At 34.7% G+C, this 12,689-nt stretch overlaps 1 protein-coding gene across 2 annotated transcripts; it reads left to right on the forward strand.

The window, feature by feature from the left end:
• The first annotated feature begins 5,724 nt into the window (after nucleotides 1-5,724).
• On the forward strand, nucleotides 5,725-8,096 carry LOC136265093 (uncharacterized). Of its 2 annotated transcripts, none has more exons than XM_066059890.1 (2): nucleotides 5,725-5,865; nucleotides 7,329-8,095. In XM_066059890.1, exon 2 carries the CDS (start codon nucleotides 7,427-7,429, stop codon nucleotides 7,991-7,993), a length of 567 nt encoding a protein of 188 aa, XP_065915962.1. In that variant the 5' UTR covers nucleotides 5,725-5,865; nucleotides 7,329-7,426; the 3' UTR covers nucleotides 7,994-8,095. The 2 variants fall into 2 exon arrangements, with proteins under 2 accessions (XP_065915962.1, XP_065915956.1); XM_066059884.1 differs by having other exon boundaries at nucleotides 5,740-5,865; nucleotides 7,238-8,096.
• The last annotated feature ends 4,593 nt before the right edge of the window (nucleotides 8,097-12,689 follow it).

Here is a 12,689-nt window from a genome sequence, read left to right on the forward strand (position 1 = left end):
TACAGAGCATGGCTAGTTGTATGTACAGTACCTAGAGCAAGACTGCTGTCATAAAATTAATGTGCTAGTTTACAAATAAAACTTTAATAATTTAAATACCTATAGTACCAAAGTGCATCATCAAAGACTTGATAACTAGGTAAGTTATTTGCAAAAAATGAAGTTAATTGATAAGCTATTACTAATATGGATTCAATTTCTGAGACTGAGAGAGTTTGGCTATGCAATCAGATTAGTTATACATCAATAATACTCATGGTGACAAGATGTTTAATATGTTACATGATATCATTAATGTGTATGCTTTCGATAACATTATGGAATAATGGTTAATATTGACTCCAAGGTTAGCTGCAATTGCAAAATCAGCATTGCCAGAGTTAGATTTTTATTATAATTATGTAGCATATATGTACGTAACATATTTTTGAAACTAACCTTTTTAGTAATTGATTGCTATTAACACCAGATCTAGATTGACTGTGGAACAGTTTGTATTTCAGCTAATTTAAAGATGCACTCTTTATACTTGTACACCTGTACTTCACCTATTGTATTTGCTATTGGACAACTGAATAAGTGCAGTAGTGTTGACATGATTATAGACCAGCACATAATATTATTGCTGCATGGTTTTTAGTAAAGTACATTGTGGTTAATGCAAAAATATTATATGATATGCATGAACCTCATAATTTACCACAGTCTGATAGCAATTCACAAGTTAATACCGTACTCATGCACAGAAGTCAACAGACAGTGAGTGTAGGTTATTATGCACTTCACAAAACAGTACAGAAACCTGTCACCACTAACATATTGCCAAAATTACATGCGTCATTTGGATTATCTTCTTATGGTTTCATGCCATATAAACCATTGTTAACTGGCCTTGGTAGCTATCATATGCCTTAGTGTGAGTAAGGGGCAGTGTTGTCCTGGTGAACTTTATTATTTTTTTGAACTTTATTTTTTTTTGTTGTCCTGGTGAACTTTATGAACTTTATTAATCTCCATATTTAGTTCATAAACACTTAACATGTTGTGGCACTTATGGGCTCCTGGTAGTGTACATAGGTTTCTAGTAACTGAAAACATTGCTTGTTGCTTTATTTTTTTGGACCACTATTTATATATTATCAGTGATCATAGAGCTGGTTCTTCAAGTTAAAAGCTGATGATATCATATTATGTGTGGGATTTTAGAAGCTCTTTAATTTATTTTGTTATATAGCTTACATGTACACACACTGCCTTGACATACATGAGCGGTCTGGTCTAGTTAACATGATCAGTATATCAATGAATCTCATGGAACTACTTGAAAACAATACACAGTGAACAATGACTAAGATAAAGTTTGCGAGAGAGATACTGTATACAATTGTGAGCCCTACAAAATGACTATGTGTGCACAATGGACTTTGTGGTCAGGAAATGCTGTTTAAATGATTTGGCTGTTAAAAATTATTATATATTAAAAGAAAATTTTAGTCTATGCTTGTTGCAGCTCAGTGGTAATACGTTTGATGTATTTTAGTTAGCTATAGCTGTTACTGTACATGTGTTGTACAGTAGATTCCAAGTAAGCTTATAGCTATCTGATTGTGTACATGTTTTGTTATCAGCTGGCCTTGCCAATGTTTATATCTTTCATTGTACAGTATATCCCCCCAAAACACCTTTGCTGTAAAAAAATGCGTGTCCAAGAAACTACAAGTAACTGAAAAAAACAGCTCAGCTATAGAAAAAGTCTAACTGGCAACTGAAAGAGCTGATATCTGGAGCGGCCAAGAATCAATGTTACTACAACTACCAAAGTACCAAATTCATGCAAGAACACCTTGGCTGAAGAACAGATAAATGAGAGTTACTGGCAACCAAAACAGCTGATATCTAAAGCGGCCAAGAATAAAATTTATGTTGATACAACTAACTACAGTCATTAATGAAGTCAAAACATTGAATCTTAATCATTCAACTGTGTTCTATAAATTCATCCCTGCTACATCGTAAATTAATTCTTTGTAACTCTAATTGGCTGGTAATTTGGCCGTCTTTTTTCTTTATACTAACTATTGAAAAGGCGGCCAAATTACCAGCCAATTAGAGTTACAGCAATGTGTGTAAAGTTTCTTGCTCAAGGAAACAATGACAACACCAAATTAGTTGGCATAGACAAGCCTTAAACCTGGAATCTAGCCACTTGGCTATATGTTACCTCACATACTACATACACCACACATGACACACAATTGACGACACAATTGAATAGAACCACATTAAGAGTGAGGCTTACCAGTCTACCATGCTTGGGTGAGTTGCTTCCCAGTTGATATCAGATCCCTAAGTCCTTATTTAACAACAGCTCTCGCTGTCTCACTCATACACATACACACACACACACACACACACACACACACACACACACACACACACAAACACACACACACACCCTGCTCTGCATGTAATCAGAAATAAGTAAAGGTATATTTAACTACAGTAAGTTCTCCAAAAGTACTCATTGGCCACCTAATACAACAAGGGTTGCCTATCAATAACATCATGTGTGGTTACATCATGTGATGATCAGTGTCATTCTGAAGTACTTTAGGCTAAACTTGACATTTGACTTAAAACTCTACAATGCAAGCCATTATATAACAATTCATTACAATGTCTCATAATAATATTTTTATGTGCATAGATACATTTATGTTGATTACGTATTTGTTACTGTTAACTTTCCAGAAACCCAAGTATGCTGAGGTGACTTTGCCTGACAACCTACCAATACATATTCCACCAAACAATGTCGTACCATATGTACAAATACAACACTAACATTAGCTACAGTATAATTATGCATTTTACACTTTCTTGTATCAGTAGTAACAACACATGTTATGTATGCATGCTTGATTGATTATTCACCATGTTAACAACATGATTGCATTGCTTATTACATAAGTGCAGACCTTAGAGAGACATACTGATACACCCCATATGTGTACATGTACAAACAACATCTACAAGTATAGATGCTACGGGTGGAACTACAGTAACCCCTGCCCAAAACATTTATTTACAATCGATACATGTAACAAAATGTTGAAATACTTTGTGGTCAACCGTTTAATAAAATAGTATATAATGCTCTTAAAATCTGCAAATAGCAACTTGATCTATCTGTATTAACTGAGAAAAATACTATCTCAGAGCTCTAAAATCTGGTGGTATATCCCTTAAATGGCAGCCGTGCTTGTTCATTCTGTTGTGTGCTTCAAACCTCTGTTGTATAATAAATAGCTTTCATTGTCATAAACTTCCCCACTCTTTGGTCAACTCCAACACCCTTGATATATATGACCTCGATAAACAGTAGTTCAAGTCTCATCTGCAGGATATCTTCTTGTTATCACCTAAATCAAGCGTGTTAAATATTTACATAGAATGTGATGTACTGCCTCCTACTGGCGCATATAACTGGGTGTATATTAATGTTGCAGACAGGTTGGCTTCTACCACCTAAGAAGCTTGTGATTATATTAGAGGTAGACATTGCAGCAGACACAATAATTGATGTGTTTACAGTGTATGTGTTGACTGGGTTTAAAGTTAACCATGGATATAATCAAGAGTTCATATTATATAATATTTAGGAAATATATATATTATGAACTCTTGATATAATTGAACCCTGGATTTGAACTGTATTGGATGCTTTCCCCATGATATAACCATGATGAAGTGCATACACTTACTGTTACCATGCACCATCATGCTGTTAGCTGCAAATGCAATTGGTATACATACTATGGATGGAGTCAATCTGCAATTTCATTTTGTTGTATACTAGCTACTGTGCACTGCTAAACATAATAATTATAAGTATTTATAACCACTCATTATATTAAACTCTATCCTGAACCAGTATAATAATTTTGTGTATGTGCATACTTCACTATAGTGTAGCAATCTTCCAATAGAAAAGAAATGATGTTTCTGCATGCTTTGTATCAAACCGAGTTGAGGCTTGATTTCCTGTCACAATTCTGTGTCAGTGATGTTTAAAAGTTACAGTGTTAATGTTCTAGAAGTGCCTTCTAGCTGACAGCTGCAGTTATGGAAATATAATTAAAGTGATCCATAAGTGCGTATTAGAAATAGATAGTAGCTACATACATATTTGTAACTGGGCCTGCAAAGATGGGGAATGTGGGCACATGAAAATTGCCTAGTTTTTAAAACTTTGAATCATCATAACATTGTATTCCGTTATTGTTTGGCCATGAAAGTTTCAGCACTTCTTAACAATTTAGTTGGCTTTAAAATAAAAATTACAGAATAAAAGTATTCTATCTCAACATCGATATACAAGGTGTTATGTGGTGAGGTGTAGTTTGTGCCCACATGCCCTATATTTGCAGGCCAGGTCACATATAGATGGTTGTGTTGTGCATAGAAAGTTGAGCCAGTGTAACTGTCACCATAATACTGTACATCAATCAGGGCCGCCCACAGGGGGGGGGGGGGGGGGAACTGGGGCATTTTTCTCCGGGCTCCAGCCTGAAAGGAGCCCCAGGAGGCCCCATGAAGGGCCCCTTGAATACCTGTTTAAAAGATCGATATACTCTAATAGAGCAGTCAGATCTAAATACTCTAATAGAGCAGTCACAGTATTCTTCAGAAGAGCAGTGTAGTAAGCTTATAGATAAGGAGATATGGTTGGTGAGGGGTAGCTATTGTCTTTTTAGCAGGTCATGACCTTTTTTTTTTTTTTTTTTTTGGTCTTCAACGTACAGCCTGGGTAAAGTTGTGATTCAGAATGGAAACCTCCTTGCCTCTGGGGCCCCAATTTAACTCTTTGCCCTGGACCCCTTAATTTCTCTGGGCGGCCCTGACATCAATGCTAATGTTGTTGTGTACTCATTAGTCTATACATGTAGGTGTGTGGAACCCATACCCAAACATCACACTCACAGCAGTCAACATTTCTGAGTATTTCTTAATAAGCACTGTTGTTTGTAGCAAGTCCCCCCCCCCCCTCCTCCCAGAAAAAAGCCTGTTCATATAAGTCACACATTAAGTAAGTAGTAAGAACATTACTCGAACAATAACAACACATGTATATAATACAAAAGTGAAATAGGTGAAATGATACCTTAACTGTTAAATTGATATGCATTTGACTTTTTAAATTACAGTCAAAATTCTTTATACTGTACAGGAAATATGACATTAACTGTAACTGTTTTTATGAAATTTCCCTTGTTGAACTGATTCCTGCTCTATGGGAGTATAGGTTAACCCTTGTTAGTATATGTAGTACTCTCTGCTCAGATTTGGTGGTATAGCATACAGTACCTACCCCTCAAGTTAAGTAGCCAAAAATTGCTACTCCATAGCATGCAGTAACTGAACCATGCTTAATGAACCAAATCAACATTATAAGTGACTACATACCTTCTCTATGAACTTGTATGGACAAAATGTCTAGCATATATCCTGTCACATGCTAGCAACTGTCCCTGTACAGGGGATACAAATTGAATAGAACCACATTGTGAGATAACATACAAGAGTGAGGCCTACCAGTCTACCATGCCAATAGAATATCTGACGTACACAACAAACAAATTGGAATTATTGTTTATGTGGATAAACTGCAGCCATATTAAGACTGTATTCAGCATGTATGGCTTCTAAGAATAGGTGGTACATTTCCCTTCTGCTGTAAACAACATGATATTCAATTTAAGACACTTATAAAGTAATATCAAACTTGATATAATTCAGTTTATGTTATTATGTTACTGTGTTTAGAAGTTTTCAGTGTCCTCTTGTGATTGACAGACTAGCTGAGTGAGTACTAAAGTATAGTTATGTATATTGTGTCAGTGGCAATTCTAGACCTGACCTACAGGGGGGCCAAGTAGGGAACAGCATAACTATTGTTGTTTGCCTGTAGTATAAAGTAGAATTTCAGGGGGGTCTGGGGGTGCAACCCCCAGTAGCTGCAGGATTTTTGTAATTTGAAGGCTTGAAAACAGCCTAAAATTTATGCTAAAAACATGCAAAATGCTAAACATATCAATGCCAATCTATACTGCAACTTTTCCCCAAGATTTTTAAGAAGTTATTTTTCAGCAAGGGGGGGCTTAGAATCGCCTATGCATTGTGTACATACACATTAATATTAATTATGTATAATTATAATTATAGTCAGCACCAAGGTAAAATGATTAAGGTTATATGCATGTCACATGGTTATATTATAGTAATGAATATGAAACATCAACACAAATTGCAATTACTTTAAAAAAAACATGTACAGCAGAGGATGTATACTATACTCTTTAGTCAGTGATCAGCTCAACCTTGAAGTGACTATGTGTACCATCACATAATAATATTTTTGTATTTTACAATTGTTACATTTGGTAACTATTAAAGCTATTAAATAGGCTGCTAGTAGAAGCTACAAGTGCATGAAAAGCATATAAATGTTATGGAAAGATAGAAGGAACAGATAGGCTCTTATATATTAAAACTGGCCATGTTTTTTTTTGCTATCATTATTAAAAATACTCTAATAGAACATTCAAAAGAATTCTACTAAAATGTTGCAATATGTAGGTATGAAAAAGACTGGTTTGTGAGGTGAAATTATACCTCAGACTTCATCTTAGCAGTCTCAAGTTCTACATCCAATGAACTGTTAGCTACATCACCACTGTGAAAATGTCCAGTTAAAAGTTGAAATTTTGTAGCTACATTTTTGATGTACCAATCCATAAAAACATACTTTATTAATTAATACTTCCCAAAAAAAATCGCAAAAATTACTCCTTCAGCTAAATATATAAGATAGATATTTTATAGCTAAAAATTGATTCCATTGCAGACAAAATAAAATTAACAAGATTACAGCATCTGGGGGAGTGGCTATACCCCACTTCCAGAGATACTATACTCAATCTAGTTCCAAAATTTCCTCTTTTAAATAACTGTACATGTGGTAAAGCATTGCAGAGCAAAACATATGATCACTGTAACATTGTCATAACTTACTTGTACCTAGCTTGTCACTGGATATTCATAATTTATTCTACTACAAACAATTTAATACCATGCACCTTGTAAAATCCTAGATTTGCTATTTATATACTATACAAAGTATAGAGCTGTGTACAGTATTTGCCATTGATACTTGTTTTGTTGTTATGTCCTCTAGATAAATTTACTTATGGAAATGATTATTGCAATTCTGTTACCAATAATTGTGGTAGTCATAATCACTACATTAATAATTGCGCATGCACTAGCACAAACTGAGAATGTTAAACACAAGAGGCAAGGTTGTTGTGGCAGTAAAAATGTGGAAACTGAAGATGGCATTAACATCGAAGCTGATGACGAAGTAATGTATGGAGAGATACGTTACCCTGAAGAGAAACCACAAGAACTAAATCAGAAAGTAATTACTTTACGCAACCCACTGTATGCTAATCCACCAACAACACCATGTGGTGTCACAGATCTTCCCACACATGATGAAATACTTCAGAAGCAACTAAACAGCATTACTGAATCAGATGAAGAATTGAATGACAGAATGAGTGACAATAGATGCAGCAGTAATGATCAGATATTCAATGACAATGTAAATGGTGAAGAAAGTCAATCTAGCTCCACTACCACTAACATGGCAATCACAGAACATGTATCAACCACTGCCAGTAATATTAAGGAGACATATTTGACAACACAGACAATAGCAGCAGACTCAAATACATCTTACAATTGTAAATCATCATTAGATGTCAGTCAATCCAACTCTAGTGCAGAATCTACTACAGATGAATGGCTAGTACCAGTAGTACCAAATCCTGCGTATAACTATAAAGAAACATATTTAGCTGCAAAGAAAGTTGCATTAGAATTAAATCCATCATATAATTATAAATCATCTTATACCTCTGGACTTTAATTTAATTAAATATTTCCCCTCTATTATGGTACCATGCAACAGTGCATGTTTGTGGTTATTGTAATGACATTTCAACATTTTATCTTGTGTGATTTTACATAAAATTATCATTATTTTATTAAGTTGTAATTATAATAAATGTACTAAGATTTCAAATTTACAAGAATAATTAATTTTGTTAATGAACTATACACAAGCTGAATAGTAAATTACAGTATTGGTGTAAATAGTGTATACATGTAGTAGCACCTTAATTGATTGACTCTATACCAAACCATCCTATATATTAGTATGTATGCGTTGAGCTGGATTCTCAAAAACAATTAATAACTCATGGATGCATTTACACATGATCTTAAAATTTGGCTTATTTGTAGTACTGCTTGACCTGCTAAAAATGTTTCAAAATCTTTTCATTCAAACATCTGACATAATATTTATGGCCACTCAAATTTTCACCATACATTTCCTATGGGACAGCCATAAAAGTACAGTGTTCATTACAGCCCTTTCCCAAACTTCCAATGGAGCCAAACCATGCACATGTCTGTTGTTGACACCTTTGCTGTCACCACTAATCATCTGGTTGGCTGAAGTGTTAACTCTCTTGAGAAAAGATTCACTTTATTTTTTAATTTTTAGCTGTTTTTCAGGACTCAGGTCAACTTGTACATACTATAGTTGTTACTTTGGCATGTATCCAACAAAACTGTGATAAAAGGGTGCAGCCTTTAATAAAATTAAGCCTGGGTGAAAAAGTTGCAAAATTAAAGGTGGCGACCAAGAAATGGCTGAAATGATGTTAATGGTAATAAAGTTTAACAATAGCTGTACGTATGTATTATTAAAAAATAACATCATTTATAGCTATTTCTTGGCTGCCACTTTTGATTTTACCCAGGCTATTAAAGGCCACATACTTTTTTCACAAGCCAGCCCTAGGTTGGCTTTGGGGTTTGTTTTTACCTACATTTTGTATCTACAAACATCGATGATGATGGTTGAAGACAGAAGTTATATTTGTGATTATTTTGTAAATATTGTTTATGCAAAAACAGAAAAAAATTGTGCGGCCTTTATAAGCTAGGGTGAAGAGTTGTGAAATCAAAGGAACGGTACGTATGCAGTTCTATGCTTATGTGTTTATATGTTTTATTAAATTTTCAATCCTGATAAAATCAAAAGAACTTTAATTTAGAAATTGTACAAACTAGGTAGCTAGGTTTTCATGAAGACGGTTGCGTTTACGAGGTGAACCCTTATTGCTACAATAACATACTATCAAAATACAAGGATTCTTAATTCATCGCTTCATACAGCTGTACAATATTTTGTACTGGTATAGTGATGTGTTTTTCTATTACCGGCAGTAGTTCACATGTGTATATTCTTTTCAATAGCATTCTCTGCATCAAACCATTCAGCATGTAATAAAACTATTGTTCTGGTATTGATCGCTGCCCAGGACAAGCTGTTTTGGCATCTAGATTGACTGGTGAGTTTCTTGAAGGATAATTCTATAATACAGTGATATATTTTTGTTAGATATGACTATTAGAAGGATACGAATTTAAGAAGTGGAACGTTGTTTGGATAAAGATACAATACTAACAGGTATTTAATCGTACTGTACAATGTTTTGGCATTACATTTTTTTTCATTTACAGTACACAGAGAACGTTCGGGCAAGGAGCTGGAGTCTGCCATTGATAAAGTTTGTCATATAAAGAATGTATTGATGAACACCCATTTTTGTACTTTGACTATGGTGTATTTTTGTGTATGGATGACCTTTTGTTGATTTAAAATTGAAGTATTTAAACCAATTAATACAGAATATAGGGAAGGGTTAAAAAATGTGACATTTCCTTACATTTACTGTTGGGAAAAATGACCTTTCCTAGTCTTTAAGTGATCAAAAAGTTGGCTGAATCTTTTCAGGAAAGTTGTGGAAATGTTGTGATCATTCCTGACAAAAGGAAAGATAAGATAATATTGTGGAAATCTGACATTTCCATAACTTTCCGTTTTGTAGTGTAACATGCAAAATCACATGCAAAATCACGTGTTAAGGCAGTGGTGTGTGCCACATCTATTAAGCACCGCAACTATTAATTATCCTTCGAGAAGAACAGAGAAGATGAATGATGAAAGCAAACTGCATGTTACAGTGGACAGAATGCAATCGTAAGAACAGATTCGTGAATCCACCGTCATTACCATGGCTGTCTGAAATTTAGCTGTGCACCAAATGCAACGGGTCTTACAGCAGGCAGGCTGGCAGATGACATTTAGGTGAATTTCAAAATTTTTGAACTCACTGTACAGCGAAACATTGGACTTTTCACTTTTTTTAACCAAGGTACAGCATCATTACAGCAGTACTAATGTATTCCAGGTGGTTTTTTCAGATAAAACGTATTGCGAGGCCATTTTTAAGGTGCAAAAAGCCACAAAACCATATGATTTCTTACCAACCCCTACTATACAGTACCAGCGTACTGTATGACCACATGTAGTTCTGTTACAAACACAGCTACAAATAAATGAACATACGTATCATATGTAAAAAGGAAGTTCAAACAAATAAATATACACTCGATTAACAAAAAGAGGGAAGTTCAAAACTGCAAGATTAGCTACTTGGCTCATGTTAAGATGCTTGGCATGTTTTTTCCACAAAAATTTCTACCTTCTAACTACTAGAAGGTGGTTCTAATAAGGGGGTACGGTGCCGTGGGATTGTCAATGTTCCAATTTTTACAAAAGGATAAAATCCTTCATTGAACAACTTGTCTTTCACAGTTTTCACTGCCTTTTGAACTTTTTTACCTAGAGTATTTTGCAAACTTTCCATTGACCAGTGTTGATCTTTGACTTTAAAGTTTGTTGTAAATATATTGACAAACTTGACGTCTAATTCTGACAAGCTATCAAGAAATCCTTTCAAATCCTTTTTAGCTAACTCATTTTGCAAGTGTGATATTGAGCTGTTTACTATCTGAGATACATCCACTAAGTGGTTGTGTGACACCCCTAAATTCATATTGTACAACCTACCACTGTCTGTAAACATGCAGAGGTTGTCATTTATTGCCTTTTTCAACTCTTGTAATAATGTTCCATGCTTCTCTTCAAGTAATTCTTTCTGCAAGTCATACTTATCTTTCTTTCTTTTAGTTAGCTTTTCAAACATTTGGAAGTAATTCATGCCTTTGCTTTTGTCTTTCAGCTTTTTAACAAGTGTTTCTCGCTTTACTTTATCTTCTCCATAGTGGGAATCAGTAAAATACAATGTCCCTATTATTGTTGCTCTTGGATAATATTCAAAGACAAATCTGCACCGTGACACTTTTTTCCATTGTTGGTGAGTTGCTAACGTAGTACTACGTGTTTTATAGGGATCTTGGATAACCCTCATTTCACAATATTTGATGCCTAGGGGAAAGCACTTCATATATCCACAGTCTTCATTGTCTTCATTTTTAAACGTTCTGACATCATAATATTTAGACAAAGGTATACTAGATGGGAAAAAGAAGTCTTTCAATGCTCTCAGTGCCTTTTCCAAGTCATCATAAGTATACCGATACTCACATTGTTTTCTATCTGTACATGATATACACTCATCCTTGAGATAGCTGTGCATAGAATAATAGCGCTTCTTTCGTTTATATACCTCATCAAACCGATCATCTGTTGTGCAAAATTCAAAAAAATAATGCCAAGGAAGTTGACCATCATTTGTAGGTAGTGGCTGAACCTTAATAGAATATTCATCATGAGGTATAATTATCTGATGCACTTGTACAAAGAAACCCCATATCTCAGTGAGATGGTTAACTCTGTCAGGGAATACAATGTAAGCTTCTGGAGAGAACAAGCAAAAGCCAACACAACAAAGTTGATAGTTATGCAATTTACTTGGACCTAACTTCATCATCTCCTTGAGATGAAATTTACCCAATTCTCTCAAATCATTGCGATCATTTTTCCCCCAGTATCCATGTATCATTGCCGCAAAGAACTGCAAATGATCGACTTTTTCCCATTCATTGCTTCTTAGTAATTTAAAGGTTTCTGCAGTCACCCGTGTTAGGTACATTTCACATGCAAGCTCAATTAGTTTGTATAATTTGCGATGTTTCAATTCCTCTTGGCATATCTCATCTAACTCCACAATTATTTTTTTTTTAACCTCTTCAGTACTGCTGCATCCTGATTCTATAGATTTAAGCTCTCTTTTAATAGTGGCAATAAAATTCCTCATATCCTGTTTCTCATTAGTAAAGTCATGGTACATAGCTAGCTGCCAACAGGACCATGGAATTTCTTTTGGTGATATGATAATACCATCAATAACTGTAATGTTTTTGATTATACCAAGTAATTCTTGAGCTGGTGACAGCTTATCTTCTGGATTAAAAAAACATGTTGAATCACAGGAGTCATCTTGGAATCTGTCTGAATAGGCACAACTAATGGAATAGGAAACAAAGCTTTTTTCTTTTGCTTTTGATATAAATATAGGTACGTCTAAGTGCAAGTAGTGTTTTATGGCTAGACCAAGAACTGTGTCACAAAGTTCATCTTTATAAATTCTTCTCTGAAAAAACCCGAATATAGTGTTTTCCCATTCTGGAAGCAGAGATACCATCTTGAGTGGACCATATCGTGGGTTTCCACTACAACAACC

Source organism: Dysidea avara, chromosome 1, assembly GCF_963678975.1.
Source record: "Dysidea avara chromosome 1, odDysAvar1.4, whole genome shotgun sequence".
In the NCBI taxonomy this organism is placed as follows: Eukaryota; Metazoa; Porifera; class Demospongiae; order Dictyoceratida; family Dysideidae; genus Dysidea; species Dysidea avara.

What these genes read in the sequence shown, in the direction of transcription:
- LOC136265093 (XM_066059884.1), top strand. Translation starts at nt 7,250, where the DNA reads ATGGAAATGATTATTGCAATTCTGTTACCAATAATTGTGGTAGTCATA.